The sequence below is a fragment of the Anabrus simplex genome, chromosome 10, assembly GCF_040414725.1.
Source record: "Anabrus simplex isolate iqAnaSimp1 chromosome 10, ASM4041472v1, whole genome shotgun sequence".
NCBI classification, from domain to species: Eukaryota; Metazoa; Arthropoda; class Insecta; order Orthoptera; family Tettigoniidae; genus Anabrus; species Anabrus simplex.
The window spans coordinates 23,990,540-24,010,196 of NC_090274.1; the positions used below are offsets into that span (position 1 = coordinate 23,990,540).

At 41.6% G+C, this 19,657-nt stretch overlaps 1 protein-coding gene across 2 annotated transcripts in view; it reads left to right on the forward strand.

Annotated features, from left to right (window-relative positions):
• nmo (serine/threonine-protein kinase nemo) overlaps positions 1-19,657 on the forward strand; it is a 188,074-nt gene that overhangs the window by 137,146 nt on the left and 31,271 nt on the right. For both annotated transcript variants that reach the window (XR_010861167.2, XM_067155026.2), the window contains exon 3: positions 767-822. Coding sequence is in view for 1 of the 2 variants with exons in the window: in XM_067155026.2 (XP_067011127.1) it covers positions 767-822 (56 nt within the window). In the remaining variant the exon portion in view is untranslated. The remainder of the gene's footprint in view (positions 1-766; positions 823-19,657) is intronic.

Below are 19,657 nucleotides of genomic sequence, written 5' to 3' on the forward strand. Positions count from 1 at the left end.
AACAGAGAGTGGTTCACTGTGGGTTTACAATACCTGTGATTAGTAGCACTATATGCGGAACACAACGGGCTTACGTTGGCTGTGATTATTACCAGTATGTGAGAAACACCACGGGAATACCAGCGCCTGTGATTAGTACACCTATGTGAGGTGCTTGCGTTGCCTATCAGTGGCGCCATTATGTGAGAAAGACCATAGGACTGCGTTACCTGTGCGACGTTGGCCTTTCGAAGTATTAGAACCATTCAAAGTCAGTCGTGAGGTAGAAAAGTGTCCAACAGTTTGAAGACATGAACACTGTCGGTTAAAAAAGGAAACATGAAATGGAGAAAGAAACTAGTTAACGGCTGTGATAGTGGTGGTGGTCATTGATGGAGAATTTTCATTAAATGCTGAGCTAGCATTTAGATTGGACTATTACAAGTACTGATACAAATATTTACTTACATAATCAAAGAGTTACAATACATTTTTCTTTCTGTGGAATAGCTGCTCTTATAACAGCTGTACATTTTCTCATAATGAACTATTTACTAAATGATGAGGGATTCGCTGTGTAAAAATTGAAGAACATGACGTCATTTTCTCTGAGATGTGGGTACAGTTAAGGTTTTTTCTCCTCAGAATCGAATGAAATAAATGCAAGGCTACAAAAATTGGTGGTGTCACAATTTGTATGGTCTAACATTAACTTTAGAGCAAGAGTCTAATTTTTTAGACTCATATCCTTCATTCTGTTTTGTAATCTTATACTTTCTCTTTTCAGGTATTGTCTGCGTTAGATATTCTTCAACCACCCCATCTGGACTTCTTTCAGGAAATGTATCCTTTATTAAAGAGACGTTGTAAAAATATTATGTGGTTTTAAGTTATTGCTTAAAGGCGTCATAGCGACTTTCACTGCCCCTTGCACGCTGCAACCATATTGTTGGTTGTATAAATTTGTGTGTGAATCATTAATTTTATCTAATATAACACTGATCCGTTCTGTTGTATGGTTCTCTATTGTTTGATATATATATTAATGTCTTCTAGCTTTACATCTGGCGAACTATCTATCCAGTGGCGTGCGGTGAACACATTCGTTACCCCAGCTGAAAAAAAGATCAAAACAAAACGCAATCTCACCACTCTCTCAAAAGCCAACATATAACAAGCAAACAAATCAGAAAATGAATAAGACAATTGAGGTATTCAAGAACTTATGAAATTATAATTCACTTGAATAAAAGTATTGGTATTCACGGCAGTGACGACACTATCATAACTTAAGCTACAGCAAATTTTAAACACTTTAATTACAATTTCTCCCGCTGTCGCTTCGTAATAGTACAGTCATGGTTTTCATGTTTAAACTGAATGAGCAAAATTTAGAAGGTATTTTACCATCGCCGGAGTTTTACGGTTTCACTCGCGTACTGCCTAGGTACAGCAACGACAAACGAGAGAAAATGTTCCTCATGACGTATACCACTGTCATCTACGAAGAATACCACAGAACTCGCGAAAACTTCACCCATAATCCAAGAGGAACGCTACCAAAATTCACAATGTACTACCACCATAGGCAAACCCACTCGTACAGAGCAACCATATACGGTATTTGTACGCTTGGTTCTGTGTTCATGCTAGGCAACCTAATTATTTTTCCGCTGTATAAAAAAAACATCCTCTCTACGTGTCGTCAGTGAATCGCTCCCAAAAACTTCATACGTGCCGAAATCAGAAAAATAAATAAAATGGCTATTTTTATTAGCAGGACTATCTACAAGTGGCTATACTATTTTTTTTCTTGTAGCCTCTGGTGTGTGGCGCTGAACACTTCCGAGTGTTAGCTATTACAACTAAGATGTAGCAAAGCTAGCTGCACCCCTGCCGTAAGACTCTGTGAATCTCGGGTGAGGCATCTCCCCGCCTCCTCGCGAAAAGGAGGCTTACAGCGCATACTTCAACCAAGAGACTTGAATTTCGCTGGGGTAGCTCTCTTTCGCTCCGGCAAAGGAACCCAGCTCGCTTGAGAGGCCTGGACTGGTTTCGCGCCGGCAAAGAAACTCCGATAGAGCGAACGGCTGTACTTGCCTTGATTTAGCTGTTTGCTGTTTTTTTTAACTTGATAAAGGAACGTTTTAAGGAATAATATGAAAATATAAATACCAAATGCTTTGCCCCAGCAGCGCTGGGCTAACTGGGGTTCAGTGCACGCCACTGCCATACACATTTATTAATGCACTAATGAGCACCTGAATTAGGAATGGCTCTACGGTAGGCTAGGTGAATGTAATAGAACGGGGAACCGTTAACATGGGATAAAATGAAACCCCTGGTAGATCCGCCAATGTCCCTCATCGGCGAACGATACAGGAACTTTCCGCCAGACGATTTCCGCTCATTTGTTATCTTCCAGCACCCTGCGAAACCGGGCGGAGTGGCTCAGGCGGTTGAGGCGCTGGCCTTTGATCCCAACTTGGCAGGTTCGATCCTGGTTCAGTCCGCTGGTATTTGAAGGTGCTCAAATAGGTCAGTCTCGTGTAGGTAAAATTTACTTGCACGTAAAAGAACTCCTGCGGAACAGAATTCCGGCACCTCGTCGTCTCCGAAAACCACCAAACGTAGTTAGTGGGACGTAAAAACAATAACATTATTATTAACTCACCCTGCGAGAGAACTGTACTCACCGGATCCCTCCCGGATTGTGGTCGATTAGCCCCCTGAACACTCTAAGGACGAGGATTTCTGTCTGGCCCTCAAGGTCACCCGGCCTCAATCCTATTGAGCTCATCTGGGACGCTGTCGAGAGTGATGTGCGCGCCCTGGGCCCTGCTCCAGTCGCCGTGCGTTACAGAAGGCTGTGCAGCAATTACGATCCAGTATGGTTTGCTAAGGATTCTTGTGTGTGGTGGAGTGCATATCTCTCCACATCGGCACCGAAAGGAGGTGCTACTAGCCAGGATTCTCTAATTCAATTACTCATCGGTATAGCCTAAACTTAATTACATTTTATGCAAATGTTCTTTCATTTGAAAGTCCTTCATCAGTCAAGGATTCAAATGTTACTGGCTTAGACGATTAGACCTCATAGTTTACTGGATTCTCTACCATTTGTTGGCATATGCAACGCATTTTTCATATTATCTCTTGATTTTGTTCCATTGTGACTGATTAAAACAACAATTAGTATATAATTGGTTGTTACACAGCCAGAGTCAAAGTATGTCCACCCTCACTAAAGGGAAGAAAATGGACGTTTCTTTTTTTTTTTTTTTTTTTTTTCAGGAGAAAAGCCATGTCGATATTTTTAACACTGTCTGATTGCAGTAAATATGACGACCGGGTGAGCTATTACGGGTTTCCTTCTTGCAATGTGTGTGTATTTTTTATGTAAGTACGTCCATACTTTCCGTGAGTGTTTAAAAAATGTGACAAAATTGAACTCGAAATAATATATTGACAACACATCCAGCGAGTGTTCGATGTCTCATCGTTAACAGAAAGGACCAACTTGCCCTGCAACAAGAGTCCGATCTCAGTTTGATAATATCGAGTAATGTTATAGCGCCGCCATCTTGAGTGATGTAATATTGCCGCCATCTTGAGGTACTAAAATGGCTGTGCCTTACAGCTAACAATAGTAATGTACCCCCCTTGAGGCCCCTTGGAGCACGTGGTTCCTAACTTTGGTGAGCTTTCTTCTTAGCCCAGTATTCCTTCATCTTTGCGCTGTGGGTTGCTTTCCTTTTCTGAGTCCCACTTCACTCCCACTCCAGGACGCAGTGTTTTAGCTGTCAGTGACTGGAGAGTGTCGCATGTTCTGATCAGCATTCTAAATTTATCCCTGTTGTATATATATATAAAGTTGGTTACACGTAGGACCATAGGTTCATTTGGCTGTAACTAACAGCCCCTGTAGCTTAAATTTATCAATTGATTAATACGAAAATACAAAGAAGAAAACACACAAAATAATATAAGGTCTATTTTAATTTGTGTGTGACCAACCTCCGTCTCGTTTATCTACGGGGTCCAGTTTGAAGTGAGATGGATCTTCATAGCGACTTTTTACGACCGGATGCCCTTCCTGTGTTTAACCTCCGTACTCCGACATGGTGCCTCGTCCTGCGAGGTGTCGTTTGGTTCTTCTTAGCGAGTTCTAAAAGTGTAAGGAGAAAACAAATCAAGTACGGTGGAGGACATTTGAAAAAAAAAGTGGTGCAAAGAAGTCCGAAAAGCTTATTCTATAGAATAGCTGGGCTTGTCAGAATTCGAAAAACGTTTGCTCCCACGACTCTTCGTGGTATAAATAGTGATTTATAATATTGACTTCGATCTCTTTCTAAATGCATGTTACTTCTTATATCACAGATCCAGTGTGCATCCACTTTTGTCTTGAGTATGTATCAGATTGCTTAGAATGAGAAAAGGAAATATCAGTAGTAAAATGTCAAACCTGTACTGACTAGAAAAGCCTGGGATAACGGGAGGAATTAAGATCCAAGGAGAAAAACTACATATGATACGAATCGCTGATGAAATCGTGATGTTAGCTGACGATAAAAAACAATTAGAAGACTCTGACGCAAATGAAAGACGTCCTTGACATTTCCTACAACATGATATTGAATAAAAGCAAAACTAATGTTATGGTGGTCTTATGGTGGTCAGTAGAAATGGCACGGAGGCCCTGTGCTTCTTGCGTGGGAAGAGGCTAGATTTAGTACTACAGTCGTTCACCTACCTGGGGAGTAAAGCTACGGCCACACGAGCAGTTAATGCTGTTGGAAGTCAGCAGCAAATACAGGAGAGAAAATGTGCACCTTGTGCTGCAATGTGATGGGCCACACTTGCCAGTAAATGCAGTTCAAGGTCTTGCTAGTGAAGGGATAGTCCAGAGCCCATTTCTTTCACTGCATATGCTGTTGGATAGTGACCACAAGAGACGGTATTTACTGCGTATTTCATTTTCGTTCATCACGTATTTAACAATAGTACATTTACGTGTCATTCTGGAAGTGGAGAAGTACACATGTTTGTACAATCCGCGCAGTAGCGGCGCCAGCAACGACGACGACATTTCGCTACTTATAACTGACAATAGATCTCTCACCCTCACTCAATTTAATGTTCAATATTTCTGCCTTTATTTTGATATACGCATTATATAGGCTCCGTGCGCTGATGGGAGAAATGCACCGCTGCGCTGCGAGTGCGAACATTGTAACTTAATGCGATCACCGCGTTCATCTTCTGTCGGCTAACCGCGTGCTGCCACGGCCTACTAAATAATAACAGTGAGATTTCAGAGTGTTTTATGCAACAACAATCGGCCAAATTATTCCAAACTTGCAGAAAGTGGCCATGTATTAAGTTTACATGAAAAACAGTTTGCTGGAAATAGCAACAGAGCGAATAACTGCAAATGTGATACGAGAAAAAACGTTGGTTCCTTGGATACTCTACCATTTCACGACAGAGGTAACATGGTAATGTAGGCTATGTATTATTTGTGGTGATAACAAGATTAATGTTCATGTACACATTCAATAATGCTGTCTTCAGAAGAATATATTTGGCCTATTTCTAATAAGATATCCTGTTAGCGTAGGGTAATTAATGCTGTTAGGGAGGCCTTGATAAAAAAAAAATCCTTGAAATGTATAAGCATATTTCTGCTGTTATTTATAAAGTTTACTCAGAACATGTCACTTCGCAATCAACCCTGTGAATGGTCTCGACCTCGCATCTCAAAAGCAGGGAAAGAGAGCTGCAGCAAGAAGAAGAGATTAGAATAACTTTTTCTGATAAAAAGGCACAGGTTTTGTGTTGGACCAATTGAAATTCCAACTGCATGTACACTATCAAAAATATTGCACGAGGCGAAAAAAATCAGAATCTCTTAAAGCTGCCAATAAATTATTGTGTCTGTATTTATAAGATCAAGTCCACTTCTGTACTGTAACAGTTCTAGGCTTGATTCCCGATACTGCCAGAAATTTAAGATTGACATGAGGGCTGTTATGTGGTTAAAACTGTACATGCAGTTCATTTTCATTAGGGATGTGCTTGAAAAGAGTTGCACCACCTAGGGGCCAGGACAAGAGTTTACGTATGTAAAATGCGGTATTTTGTGAGCTGTTGATATTGTGTAATGGAGGCCTATGTGTGTAATTATATTTGTCTACTGCCTTTTCAAATTCATTTCGTGAGGTTGTGAAGGAATACTATAAAATTTCACACTTTGGTCCGTAGTACAATACGGCTGTTATATTATTATTATTATTATTATTATTATTATTATTATTATTATTATTATTATTATTATTATTATTACTAAGTCTGTCATTAAGAATATGGTAATAAAATGCAATGTATCTGTTATGATGTGTTTGCTTTAAAAAAGATGGCATATTGCAGCTTTTAAATATAACATTGCTATAATAATTTGTTTGCAATTGTTAACATATTTTTAAAATGGTTAAAATACATTTTATAAAGTTATTTTGTATTGATTAGAATGTATAAATCCCGAATTACTTTTTGCGATTTACTTCTAAGATCCACCGTGTTTACAAATCCATTTCGTGAGGTCGTGAAGGAAGGCTCTGTACTACAGTATCTACTCGCATGAACGCAGCCATCAACAAGCACATAATTCTGCCGGAACGTTGTGGCATGAAAAAATAATGATCTGAATACAGCATTGTAAAATAATTGAATAAAGGCATGTAAACGTCACACATATTCCAGGTTCTTACGGTGAACTGTTGATGAAGAACTCTCTAAGTAGTTCTCTTCAATTCCACCCGGAGCAGCCCATTGCTATTTGCACGGAGCCTATAACCGTATTTTTTTGTGTTTGCTTTGTGTAAATAATTCATGTCACTGAAATTTGCTATTGTCGGACTGAAGAGAAACCACGCTGTAATAATACACACAATCAAATATATTATATGTACATACGCCGCAAGTCGAAAAGAATACACAAAGGCTAAGTCTGCAAACCTTACCAAAGTCGTGAGAAGACAAGGTTTGGTTAAGTTAGGTTGATAACGAAATTTCCTTCCATTGGAACTGAACTGATCTTTATAGAGGAAGTAATGTTTCTTTCCTTTTCGGAGGAGTTCTTGCAGATTTTCGCGCTTCTTAGACATTCTAATCGAATTCTATACTTAAGTATTGGACGAAATAAGACCGTAATTAATAAAAAGGCTGCGTTCGTGATTTCACACCAACTACGTTGTTAAATGCTTTATTCGAACATGTCACAGTTCTACGTACCTGGTATTACCCAGACAGATTTATAATCTTATGGTTTAATTATACCCGCAAATGCAACACTAGTGTTTTTCACAATACGGCATTGGCAATACGTAATTCTCGCAAGTCACGAAATAAATCATGACTGTATAGTGCCAACGCGCCAGATAAACAGTAACTATAAGACGTCGTATCGGCAAGTAGAATCCCTGAACTGTAGGGTTAGCGACACTGAATCAAACCCAACAGTTCGAAAATAACTAAAATAATCATTAGCTTCAATATTGCTTTTTTTTTTTTGCTTTACGTCGCACCGACACAGATAGGTCTTATGGCGACGATGGGACAGGGAAGGGCTAGGAGTGGGAAGGAAGCGGCCGTGGCCTTAATTAAGGTACAGCCCCAGCATTTGCCTGGTGTGAGAATGGGAAACCACAGAAAACCATTTTCAGGGCTGCCGACAGTGGGGTTCGAACCTACTATCTCCCGAATACTGGATACTGGCCGCACTTAAGCGACTGCAGCTATCGAGTTCGGTAGCTTCAATATTAATAGGGGAGAAAGAGTAAGGTTGTACCCTTAGTGTGTAGGCTTTCGTGCCGGGGAGTATACCAGCATGGACATGGACCCGCCGAAATACCTTGCCAGAACTTCTATCTGGAATATGCTGTTGTATGGAGGCGAGGCTTTTACACTTGGAGAGGTAGAAAGAAGAGACTGGGGAGATTCAAGATGTGATGTTACCGCAGGACGCTCAAAATTTACTAGGTGAACAAGGCACTGCGGAGAATAGAGGAAGAATCTCCGTGCTTTTCGAAACTCATCCAAACCAGAAGAACCATTTGGATAGGACATGTGTTAAGACGCGATGTATGTCCAACCTTTGTCCCGTTTCTCTAAGGCAGGGCCTCGCAAACGCCCCAAATCTCACGCGTGCAAACAGCGGCGCAGAGTTCCTGTGCACAGTGCATCAGTCCCGCTCGGCTCGGCTTGGACCAACGCTTCGTCTCAGGGCTACTCGGCTAAGCTCGGCTCAACTCAACTCAGCTCGGATTTGGAGCGCTACGGAGCAAGTGAGGAAGAGGGAGACAGGCGCGGGAAAAGAGAGAGGCAGCGCTATTGCTCCAAATCCAGAAGTGGGGGTCTGCACTCTGGTCAACCAAGCGAAGTCGTCTTTTGCACCGTGCACAGTGCATGCACCAGGCGCATGCATCCTGAGAGGCCCTGCTCCAAGGGGTCGGGTATAAAGTGAGGTGAATCTTCGTAGCGAGTTTTACGACCGATGCCCTTCATGACGTCCTCATCAGAGGAGTCAGTGGGATGAAATGAATGACGTTATATATGTTGGTAGGAACGGAGAGGATGAAACCCGATGCCGGCACATAGCCTGCTCCTGTCGACTAGCATCAAAACCTATTCAAGGCTTTACGTCCGCATCCGACGGACGAATCGCCATCAACAGCGCCATATCCCCTCACTCCAAATGAGCACTGCGAAGAGGTATGGAATTTAATCCTAGCAATCTAGTGATTAGAAATTGTATACCACCATCTCCCGTACCCTGCGGGTCAACAATTGTGATGGTGAAATATTTTTCGACCAACGGGATTCGAGCCGGCTAATCATGGTGACAGACCATATAGACTTGGCGCCTTAATGATGATGACCATTAGGCGGGCGATCTGTTCAGGGAGTCGATGGAATGAGCAGCAGAGGCAGGTCGAGATTGGAGTACACCTACCAGGTAATGGAAGACGCCGGCTGCTTGATTTATAGCGCTCTCAAAGGTAAGACTGAAAGCAGAGAGACGGCGAGCTATTGCCAACAAAAGAAGTTCGAAAGTTTTTTAAAAAAAAGATTGGTAAATGTGGGGAAGATATGAAAGCTAATGGGAATGGGAAGCGTTTGCTGGACTTCTGTGCTAGTATGGGGTTAGCTGTTACGAATACATTCTTCAAGCATAAGGCTATTCACCGCTACACATGGGAGGCTAGGGGTACCAGATCCATAATAGACTATATCTTAACAGACTTTGAATTCAGGAAATCTTTTAGGAATGTACGAGTTTTTCGGGGATTTTTCGATGATACAGACCATTATCTGATCTGTAGTGAACTAAGTATCTCTAGGCCTATGGTAGAGAAAGTGAAATCTGTCTGCAAACGAATAAGGGTAGAAAATCTCCAGGATGAGGAAATTAGACAGAAGTACATGGATATGATTAGTGAGAAGTTTCGAACAGTAGACAGTAAGCAGGTTCAGGATATAGAAAGTGAATGGGTGGCATACAGGGATGCTGTAGTAGAAACAGCAAGGGAATGCCTAGGAACAACTGTGTGTAAAGATGGGAAAAGGCGAACATCTTGGTGGAATGATGAAGTGAGAGCAGCCTGTAAACGTAAAAAGAAGGCTTATCAGAAATGGCTCCAAACAAGGGCCGAGGCAGACAGGGATTTGTACGTAGATGAAAGAAACAGAGCGAAACAAATAGTTGTTGAATCCAAAAAGAAGTCATGGGAAGATTTTGGTAATAACCTGGAAAGACTAGGTCAAGCAGCAGGGAAACCTTTCTGGACAGTAATAAAGAATCTTAGGAAGGGAGGGAAAAAGGAAATGAACAGTGTTTTGAGTAATTCAGGTGAACTCATAACAGATCCCAGGGAATCACTGGAGAGGTGGAGGGAATATTTTGAACATCTTCTCAATGTAAAAGGAAATCATCATGGTGGTGTTGCAAACAGTCAAGCTCATGGGGAGGAGGAAAATGATGTTGGTGAAATTATGCTTGAGGAAGTGGAAAGGATAGTAAATAAACTCCATTGTCATAAGGCAGCAGGAATAGATGAAATTAGACCTGAAATGGTGAAGTATAGTGGGAAGGCAGGGATGAAATGGCTCCATAGAGTAGTAAAATTAGCGTGGAGTGTTGGTAAGGTACCTTCAGATTGGACAAAAGCAGTAATTGCACCTATCTATAAGCAAGGGAACAGGAAGGATTGCAACAACTATTGAGGTATCTCAGTGGTTAGTATACCAGGCAAAGTATTCACAGGCATCTTGGAAGGGAGGGTGCGATCAGTCGTTGAGAGGAAGTTGGATGAAAACCAGTGTGGTTTCAGACCACAGAGAGGCTGTCAGGATCAGATTTTCAGTATGCGCCAGGTAATTGAAAAGTGCTACGAGAGGAATAGGCAGTTGTGTTTATGTTTCGTAGATCTAGAGAAAGCATATGACAGGGTACCGAGGGAAAAGATGTTCGCTGTACTGGGGGACTATGGAATTAAAGGTAGATTATTAAAACCAATCAAAGGCATTTATGTTGACAATTGGGCTTCAGTGAGAATTGATGGTAGAATGAGTTCTTTGTTCAGGGTACTTACAGGAGTTAGACAAGGCTGTAATCTTTCACCTTTGCTGTTTGTAGTTTACATGGATCATATGCTGAAAGGTATAAAATGACAGGGAGGGATTCAGTTAGGTGGAAATGTAGTAAGCAGCCTGGCCTATGCTGACGACTTGGTCTTAATGGCAGACTGTGCCGAAAGCCTGCAGTCTAACATCTTAGAACTTGAAAATAGGTGCAATGAGTATGGTATGAAAATTAGCCTCTCGAAGACTAAATTGATGTCAGTAGGTAAGAAATCCAACAGAATTGAATGTCAGATTGGTGATACAAAGCTAGAACAGGTCGATAATTTCAAGTATTTAGGTTGTGTGTTTTCCCAGGATGGTAATATAGTAAGTGAGATTGAATCAAGGTGTAGTAAAGCTAATGCAGTGAGCTCGCAGTTGCGATCAGCAGTATTCTGTAAGAAGGAAGTCAGCTCCCAGACAAAACTATCTTTACATCGGTCTGTTTTCAGACCAACTTTGCTTTATGGGAGCGAAAGCTGGGTGGACTCAGGATATCTTATTCATAAGTTAGAAGTAACAGACATGAAAGTAGCAAGAATGATTGCTGGTACAAGCAGGTGGGAACAATGGCAGGAGGGAACTCGGAATGAGGAGATAAAGGCTAATTTAGGAATGAACTCGATGGATGAAGCTGTACGCATAAACCGGCTTCGGTGGTGGGGTCATGTGAGACGAATGGAGGAGGATAGGTTACCTAGGAGAATAATGGACTTTGTTATGGAGGGTAAGAGAAGTAGAGGGAGACCAAGACGACGATGTTTAGACTCTGTTTCTAACGATTTAAAGATAAGAGGTATAGAACTAAATGAGGCCACAACACTAGTTGCAAATCGAGGTTTGTGGCGACGTTTAGTAAATTCTCAGAGGCTTGCAGACTGAACGCTGAAAGGCATAACAGTCTATAATGATAATGTATGTATGTATGTATGTATGTATGTATGTATGTATGTATGTATGTATGTATGTATAATTTATAGAATGTCTCAGTCCGGCTTCTTGGCAGAATAGTCAGCGTCCTGGCCTTTGGTTCAGAGGGCCCTGGGTTCGATTTCCGGCCGCGTCGAGGACTTTAACTGCGTATGATCAATTCCTCTAACGTGGCCTGTGTGCTCGTTTTAATACACTTCTCTTCATCTACATACAACACACCACTCTACTGACCTCCACCTTCCACGAAGGGTTGGCGTCAGGAAGGGCTTCCGGTCGTAAAACAACTGCGCCAAATCCGCACCAAGTGCCGACCCCAGTAAATTGAGACAGGAAGAGTAGATTAGATGTGCCTGAAATAATTAGTTGTCCGGCAGCTCACATTCACGGACGGAACAACGAGGTGCTTAGTACCGTAGAGTAACACTGGCAGCGTAGTCGCGTGCCAAACTCAACGAGCGATGCTGTTGGCAGAAGATAGCGAAGTGTTTGGCATCGTCGCCGTCGGGACGAGAAGATTTTCAAGGAGAAATATTTTCATTCAAGAATTCGAACAATGTTGATATGCAAAAGGAATTAGAAGCTTTTTTTAATTATTATTTTTTTTATTGGCTTGACGTCTTAACTACCAAATGTGCAGTAATACAGAGATACCAGCTATTACGATTCAATCGTAATAATTACGAATTACCCATCGTAATTACGCCTTTACGAATCACACACCACAAATTACGATTTTTTGTTGATTTTTAAATCTAAGTGTATGAAGCGTTGAAAAAAGATACACAAGGAATGCCATTACAGCTTGAATTCTCAGAATATTATTTCCGGATTTCTCAGTAATCATTTATACCCCTTTACTGTCCCTCGATTAAGAATATTTCGAGTTTTCACGCACCGAACGCAGTGTGTGCTTCCAGTACCGGAAATATAGGCACCTGTGAACTGGTATATCTTGCGGAGTGGTTGGTTTTGTTCCTCACATGATCAGACTTCCATGTAAGTATGAGAGTTCTTTTGTCTTTGTTTTGGCGGCAAATGGTGACAAACTCCGTTTAATTGTGAATACTGTGTGCGTGACAAAGTAAAATATCGAAAACAACCGATCAGTAAGTGGAAATAATAATAACAACGTACATTTAAAATACATGTCAGCGGACACGAAGATCATGTACTACAAGGCAGCAGTGAGGAACGCGAGCGATACTGTACGCGGCCGAGACGAGCGAAACTAGAAACAACTGGAGAAAGAAGAGAAGAGAACAATCCTGAGGAAGATACTGGAACCGAAAAGAGGAGGTGAAAATTGGAAACGGAGATTAAGCAACGAACTGTACCGAAACATGGGGACGATGTCGGAAGAAATGACTCAAAAGAGCAAGATTTGCTGGACGAGTGATCGGAATGGACACGGGAGAGATTGGCCAGAAGAGTCTGGGAGACAGCGAGCAGGACGAGGGGAAGGATGTGAACCAAATAGGCCGTTGAGATGGGGATCATGTGGAAGGGACGGATACCTGGAAAAATAAATATACACTAATCGATATGCTGGAACTAGACAGCAGAGAACGTTATAGGAACAGGATAGAGAAGCACCAGTGTGGGAAACAAGAGAAGGGGATACTCTTGCTCCTTGTCTGGTCAGCGTAGTGGCCTCGAGTTCGGTTCCCGGCCGGGCGGAGGATTTAAGCCGCATCTGGTTCATTACTTTAGCTTGGAGGCTGGATGTTTGTTTTCGTCTTAATACACACATCGCCATTTACGTACAGCACACAATAGAGAATACATCCTTGTGGCGTCAAGAAGGGCATTCGGTCGTAAAACTTGGCTCAATCCGCATCTGATGTCGACCTCAAGTGATTGGGCTAAGACCAGAAAGAAGATAAGAGGTCATTTGTCCTCCACACAGCCCTTCTGCACCCTATACGACAAAGTGGTGGTGATTATTGTTTTAAGAGGAAGTACAACTGGGCAACCATAATCTATATAACACTAATTAGAGAGAAAAATTGGAAGGGGTCTAACACTTCCGAAAAATGAAGGTATCTGCCAAAGGAAGATAAGGGCAACGAAGGGGGCCAAGGGAGGTCGGATACGATAGATCAAAGTGAGGAGCCTGGCACTAGTAAGTGGAAGCAATCCCAGGACTCAGCTAACCAACCCGTGGTCGCCAACCCACGCCGCTCCCACGTTGAGAGCCCCTGGGGCCCTTTTAAGTCGCCTTTTATGACAGGCAGGGGATGAATCTCAGGTTGACAATTTCTGAATTTGTCATTGGTTAGAATAATGTTGTTAGCTGCCTTCAGACAAATTAGTAGGGTAATTAGTTTCTTGAGCTGAGGGATTCTTTCTGCCCAGTATTTTGAATTTGCTCTCTAGGGTGACCTAACCTAACCTAACCCTATGGCACTGCAGCCCTGAAGGGCCTTGGCCTACCAAGCTACCGCTGCTCAGCCTAAAGGCCTGCAGATTGCGAGATGTCGTGTGGTCAACACGATGAATCCTCTCGGCCGTTAATCTTGGCTTTCTAGACGGGGGCCGCTATCTCACCGTCAGATAGCTCCTCAATTCTAATCACGTAGGCTGAGAGGACCTCGAACCAGCCCTCAGATCCAGATAAACATCTCTGACCTGGCCGGTAATCGAACCCGGAGCCTCCGAGTAAGAGACAGCCACTCTACCCCTATAGCACGGCGCCGGCCTCCAGTGCGACAGGAAAGAAAATGCCCTAGAGTACCGCTGCAAAGGTTGAAATTGAGTGGAACCTTGGAGCTTTCATCGTTGAGCTATGCAGGAAGTTGTGAAGCATTCCTCAGCTCTTTACTTCCTTTTGTCGAGCATTTGGGCTTCATTCATATTCACAATAAAAGTCCCTGATATAAGGTTTTCATCATCAAAGAATGGATAAGAAAAAGGAGATCAGCATTAGGCCATGTTGGTCCTCGAAAGTGGAAGGAAGTTGCAGGAGATCTGTTATCTCTTGTTTCTGTTTACTGGGCGTATGTTACCTTCCCCTAATCTTGTTTGTATGTCTTTTCCTCTGCAACGCCTTGCCCCTTAAGTGTGTCATACTGACAATTTGCGTCATACCCAAGGGGCGGCGCCAGCTGAAAAGTTTTCCGTGCAATTGACAAGGAAAACTATTTCACAAGTAAGGTTTATTCAGACCATCTAGTAGCTTCCTCTGCGTGATGAAAAGAACCGACAAAGATAAGAGATGTAAGACGAAAATGTGTACCTCTGACCCCCACCACTCTCCTTCATTATCACGCTGGATAGTATGTCGAGGCTACTTGTCTCTAAGGAAGATACTGTGTGCAATATTGCGAGATGTGGGTGGTAGTCACGTAGTCCCAGCTGATTCTGAGTTGGCACTTTTCATGACCGTTTTCCGTTGTTCAGCTCATATTCTTTTCTGATACCTGCGGTTTTAGATTTGCTGGCCGTACTCATCTTTTCACCCCTTCTCATTGTTTTCTCATTTTTATACCCGAAGTCCTCATTTATTTGGAGATGGTAGCTTCCCCTTGATATTGTTACGAGAAGGTGAAATTTGTGTTGTTTTGCAACTTACGACAACTATCGTCAGACTCGCCTCGGTCTGTTCTCGTTCTCTTCTGACCTTGAAGGTATTGGGTTAGAGAGACCTTGTGATTCTCTTTGTTTTCCTGCCTTTCATGGCCGTTGTCTTTGTTCAGCAATACGCAAGACTCTCGCTAATCAAACCATTCCTTGCACAGAGGGGTATCGAACTAGAGAGAGAATGCTGGATTATTGAGAAGGTAGATGTTTACTTTCTTTATTGAATACAGTGTTACAATGTAGCATTTATAATATATTTAAGACAAACGTAGCAGAAAAAATAGCCTTTGAATTTTCTACACGAAAATATGAAATTTTTGGTTGACGCATTGAAGATCCTCACCAGCGGCATGCTTTGTCGTCCAACCGCTTTGCAAGCATTAAGTTAGTGCAATACGTATTTGGTTTTTGCACTAAAATATACTTCAGGAAGATATCTTCAGCTTGGGAACTTGAAAAAAAAAGTGGTGGAGTGAGTATGATATTGAATGTCAGCAGGGAAGAAATCTAAAATGACTGTGTATTAGGTCAGGGATACAAAACTGGACCAAGCAGATCATTTCAGTTATCAAGGATGTGTGTTCTCCAAGGGCGGTAGTATAGTAAGCGAGATTGAATCAAGGTGCAGCAAAGCTAATACAGTGAGCTCGGCTCTGTTATATATATTTATTTCGGGAGTGAAAACGGGGTGGATTAAGGATTTCTTCATCACAAGTTGGAAATTATAAATGTGAACGTAGCGACAATAATTGCTGCTGGAAGCAATGGCAAGAGGTAACTTACTAGATATGAGATTTTTAAGTCTTAGCTGGGAACTGGGAATTGATTCGATGGTTGAAACTACGTATAAAAATCGGGTTCGGTGATACGGCCATGTGAGGCGGATGGAGGAGGATAGGTTACCAAGGAGATTAATGGACCGGCATCTCCGAAAACTGTAAAAGTAGTTCGAGAGACGTAAAATCAACAACATTAGAATAACGGGCTCAATTGTTGATGGTAAGAGAAGCAGCGGGAGACATACCACGATTGGTTAGATTCAATTTAAATCATTATTTCAAGTATGATTGATTGCTCGATTAATTGCGCGTGGCATCCGAAGAGGCCTGGTGCAGATCTTTCTATTCGACGCTCGCGGGACGCATGAATTATTTTTAAAATATCATTAAAAATATTTTTTTCAGTTTTATGATTACCTTTGGCCTTTTGGAACACAAAAATATTAATCTTTAATTTTCCCATGCCTAACTTCAGTAAATACGGATGTGGCGTCACATGACACCTCCATGCAATAAGGGGTTATGTATAAAAGAAGACCCTTACGTAGGAGACATGTATTTTATTCCAAATAAAACAGCTAAAAATCTTGATAATATTTACCTATGGTAAATAATTTTTTTTAAAAAGTTTTCAATTCTTCTTCTTCTACTTCTTCTGCATCTGTAAATCCTTCCTTTCGAGTTCCAAAAGCATCGTTTTTCAGATACTGCTAATGCCAATAATACCGGGCGAGTTGGCCGTGCGGTTAGGGATGCGCAGCTGTGAGTTTGCATCCAGGAGATACTTGGTTCGAACCCCACTGTCGACAGCCCTGAAGATGGTTTTCTGTGGTTTCCCATGTTCACACCACTTCATGCAATATGTAATTGATTCATGTGACATCACAGGTCCATCATCAGTTCCATTTGATTCTATGCTGGTAGCTTCAACACTCTCACTGTTGTTACATTGATATTTTCGTATAATGGGCTCCAACTCATCATTAGAAACCAGTTCATCACCTGAAAGGCTACATTAATTAGCTTCAGATTGTAAGGAGATATCATCTTCGCTCCTCAATTGATGTAAATATGTCTCAATTTCCTCTGGAGACAGCATTTTAAATTTAAAGCCACCTAAAATAAACAAATAGGCGGGAACTTCTGTTTACCATAATTGCATGAAGGTGTCATATGCCACCACGTACATTTATAAACATACACTATTTTTAGTATAACATAAATCACTGTTATTATTTCTGTTGCCTTTTATACTCAATATAGATGAACAAAATTATTTTTCTTACCAAAAGATACGAATTGTTTGTGTTGCGAAGCGGCTGCAAACTACCTTGAAAACAGTCACCATCAAGGAATATATTTCAGTTGGTAAAAATGGAGGGAAACCATGACTGATTCAACATATCATTGTTAAACTACACAATAATGCGCTCTAAAGTTCAAGTGATAGAACTCGAATGTTGAGACAATGACTTGCTTGACTGAATTGATCTAAGAGCTTACACAACAGAAGAGGTTAAAGATAGGAGGAGTTGACCTAAGTGAGGTAACGGAGGTAGTTAAAAGTCGATGATTGGTTGATCACCGAGGCTTGCAGACTGAAAGCTGAAAGACATAGCACCATGTGCCACCACGTACATTTATAGACATACACACTTTTTAGTATAACATAAATCACTATTATTATTTCTGTTGCCTTTTATACTCTATATAGAAGAATAAAATTATTTTTCTTACCAAAAGATACGAATGAAGATATATATATATGCAAATTGACTAACACTGGGAAAGCTGCACACACCCTCTGTTCCAAACATTGTCGTTTAGAAACACTTTTTAGCTGGTGGTTATGTGTCTTCTGAAACACTATTAAAGGGATATAAGCTAGGATAGGGACGATACTACAATAGAGTACCGTGAAAATAGTCGGGGTTTGATCCCTGCAGGCTGCACGTGGCGACCTTTGATGTTAGTGAGAGAAGGGAAAGGAGGGGGATTAGAATTACGTCATGGTCGCATTTGTCCACCCAAAATAACCGGGTCGCTTCCTGGAAGCGTCGCCTCCTTTCTACGGAAGTGTGTGGAGTGGTGGTGGCAGTTGTTGGAAGAAGCAGTTCAGGTCCACGTGCACCACACCAGAGCACAGCCAAGGCTGGCCTCTGGCCTTGGAGAGCGGCCACTGACTCTCAACAAAGAAGTGACCGCGCCAAATTGTTGAACCTGTCCCCCTCCCTCGACAACTCCAAGGTCATCAGCAGTGGAAAAAGAGAAAGGATCATTGTACCCCATGTCACGCAAACCTATCTTTATCTGGATTTTCTCACCGGTCCAACCGGTGGTGTACAGTAACGTGTCCTGTTTTATCGCTCTTTTATTCAGTTGTTAACTTCACTATCATTTCCATTTCCTTTACGGCGGAAATATTGCTTCTCTTTGTTGGGAAATTCAGTAGCTAAATGGAGGTAACTACCAAGAAAACGGCCTCTGTGGTAATTATTTCGGGGTTTGCAGGAAAACGGTTAGTTCGCAATTACTGTGATATGTAGCACACTGTACGCAACCGACAAGGGAAGACTTTAAAGAAATTAACTCTAAAACAGGTCTCTTGAATGCTGATTACTCAGTTAAGTTCTTTTCCTGTGGACATTCTCCCCGTGGCACGGCGGTTGTCTTAGAGGTCAAGTAGTTTGACTCCAAATCCAGTTCAATTAAGCGAATATTTTAATTAAAACTAAACTGCTTAGCTGATTTATAATTTTCTTGATTTGTTACAGTCTTTTCTGCAATAATTATAGACATCTGGTCATTAACCCTCGGAACACACGCGCTGGTGGTTAATGCACCCTAGGTGATTATGTTTCTGTTCACGAGGGCGCAAGTATTGATTTGATAATCTCAGCTTCTCAGTACCTTTCCCTCTGTAACCCCGTAGCATGCCTTAAAAAATTCAGCCTTTTCGCACGCCACTCTTGAAAACTGAACGTCGTAAACGTTTGGGATGGATTGCATCCCGCGCGTGTGCTGTGTAACAGAATCCCGTCCGTTGATTTTTGAGGCATCTGCTACCGATTATTGTCTTATATTCAAAACTATTTTCAGTCATACTGATCTGTATTGTATCCTTTCCCAATGAATTAGACTTCGTCGTATTTGAAACTAGAACTTATACAACATGGGCATTTACTATCTGCGCACTTTTTAGTGATAGATTTACACCCTAGTGCTGCAGTGGTCGACTTCGGTTATCTTCGAGATTCGTATTGGCAACCTTTGAAACACAAACTAAGAATCGCTTATCATCGCTGTGCGACATCTGGCGTACACTTTACGTACTCGTACTGTTGTTTACACAGCAAAGCCAAACTATAGAATTCATGCTAGGAGCACGTTTCGCAACGGGAAATGTTATATAGTATTATATATTGTGTGTGTGACACAGTTGTTTGCTTAAAATAATTAAGGTTTATAAAATTCATATCGATCGATCATATCGATTCAATTCAGATTTCATTTCCATTCAGTTGGCAGTATTAACGGAACCCTTCTTACTTCTCCAATGAGTACAAAAATCTATCACTAAAAAGTGCGCATACTATATATGAGTGGACATGGTAGAACGGTGCCGGCAGAGGAACTGAGTTGTTCCTTGCAACTACGGGTATATACAGATTTCATTTCTCTCAGCCATATACGTAAAACAAAAA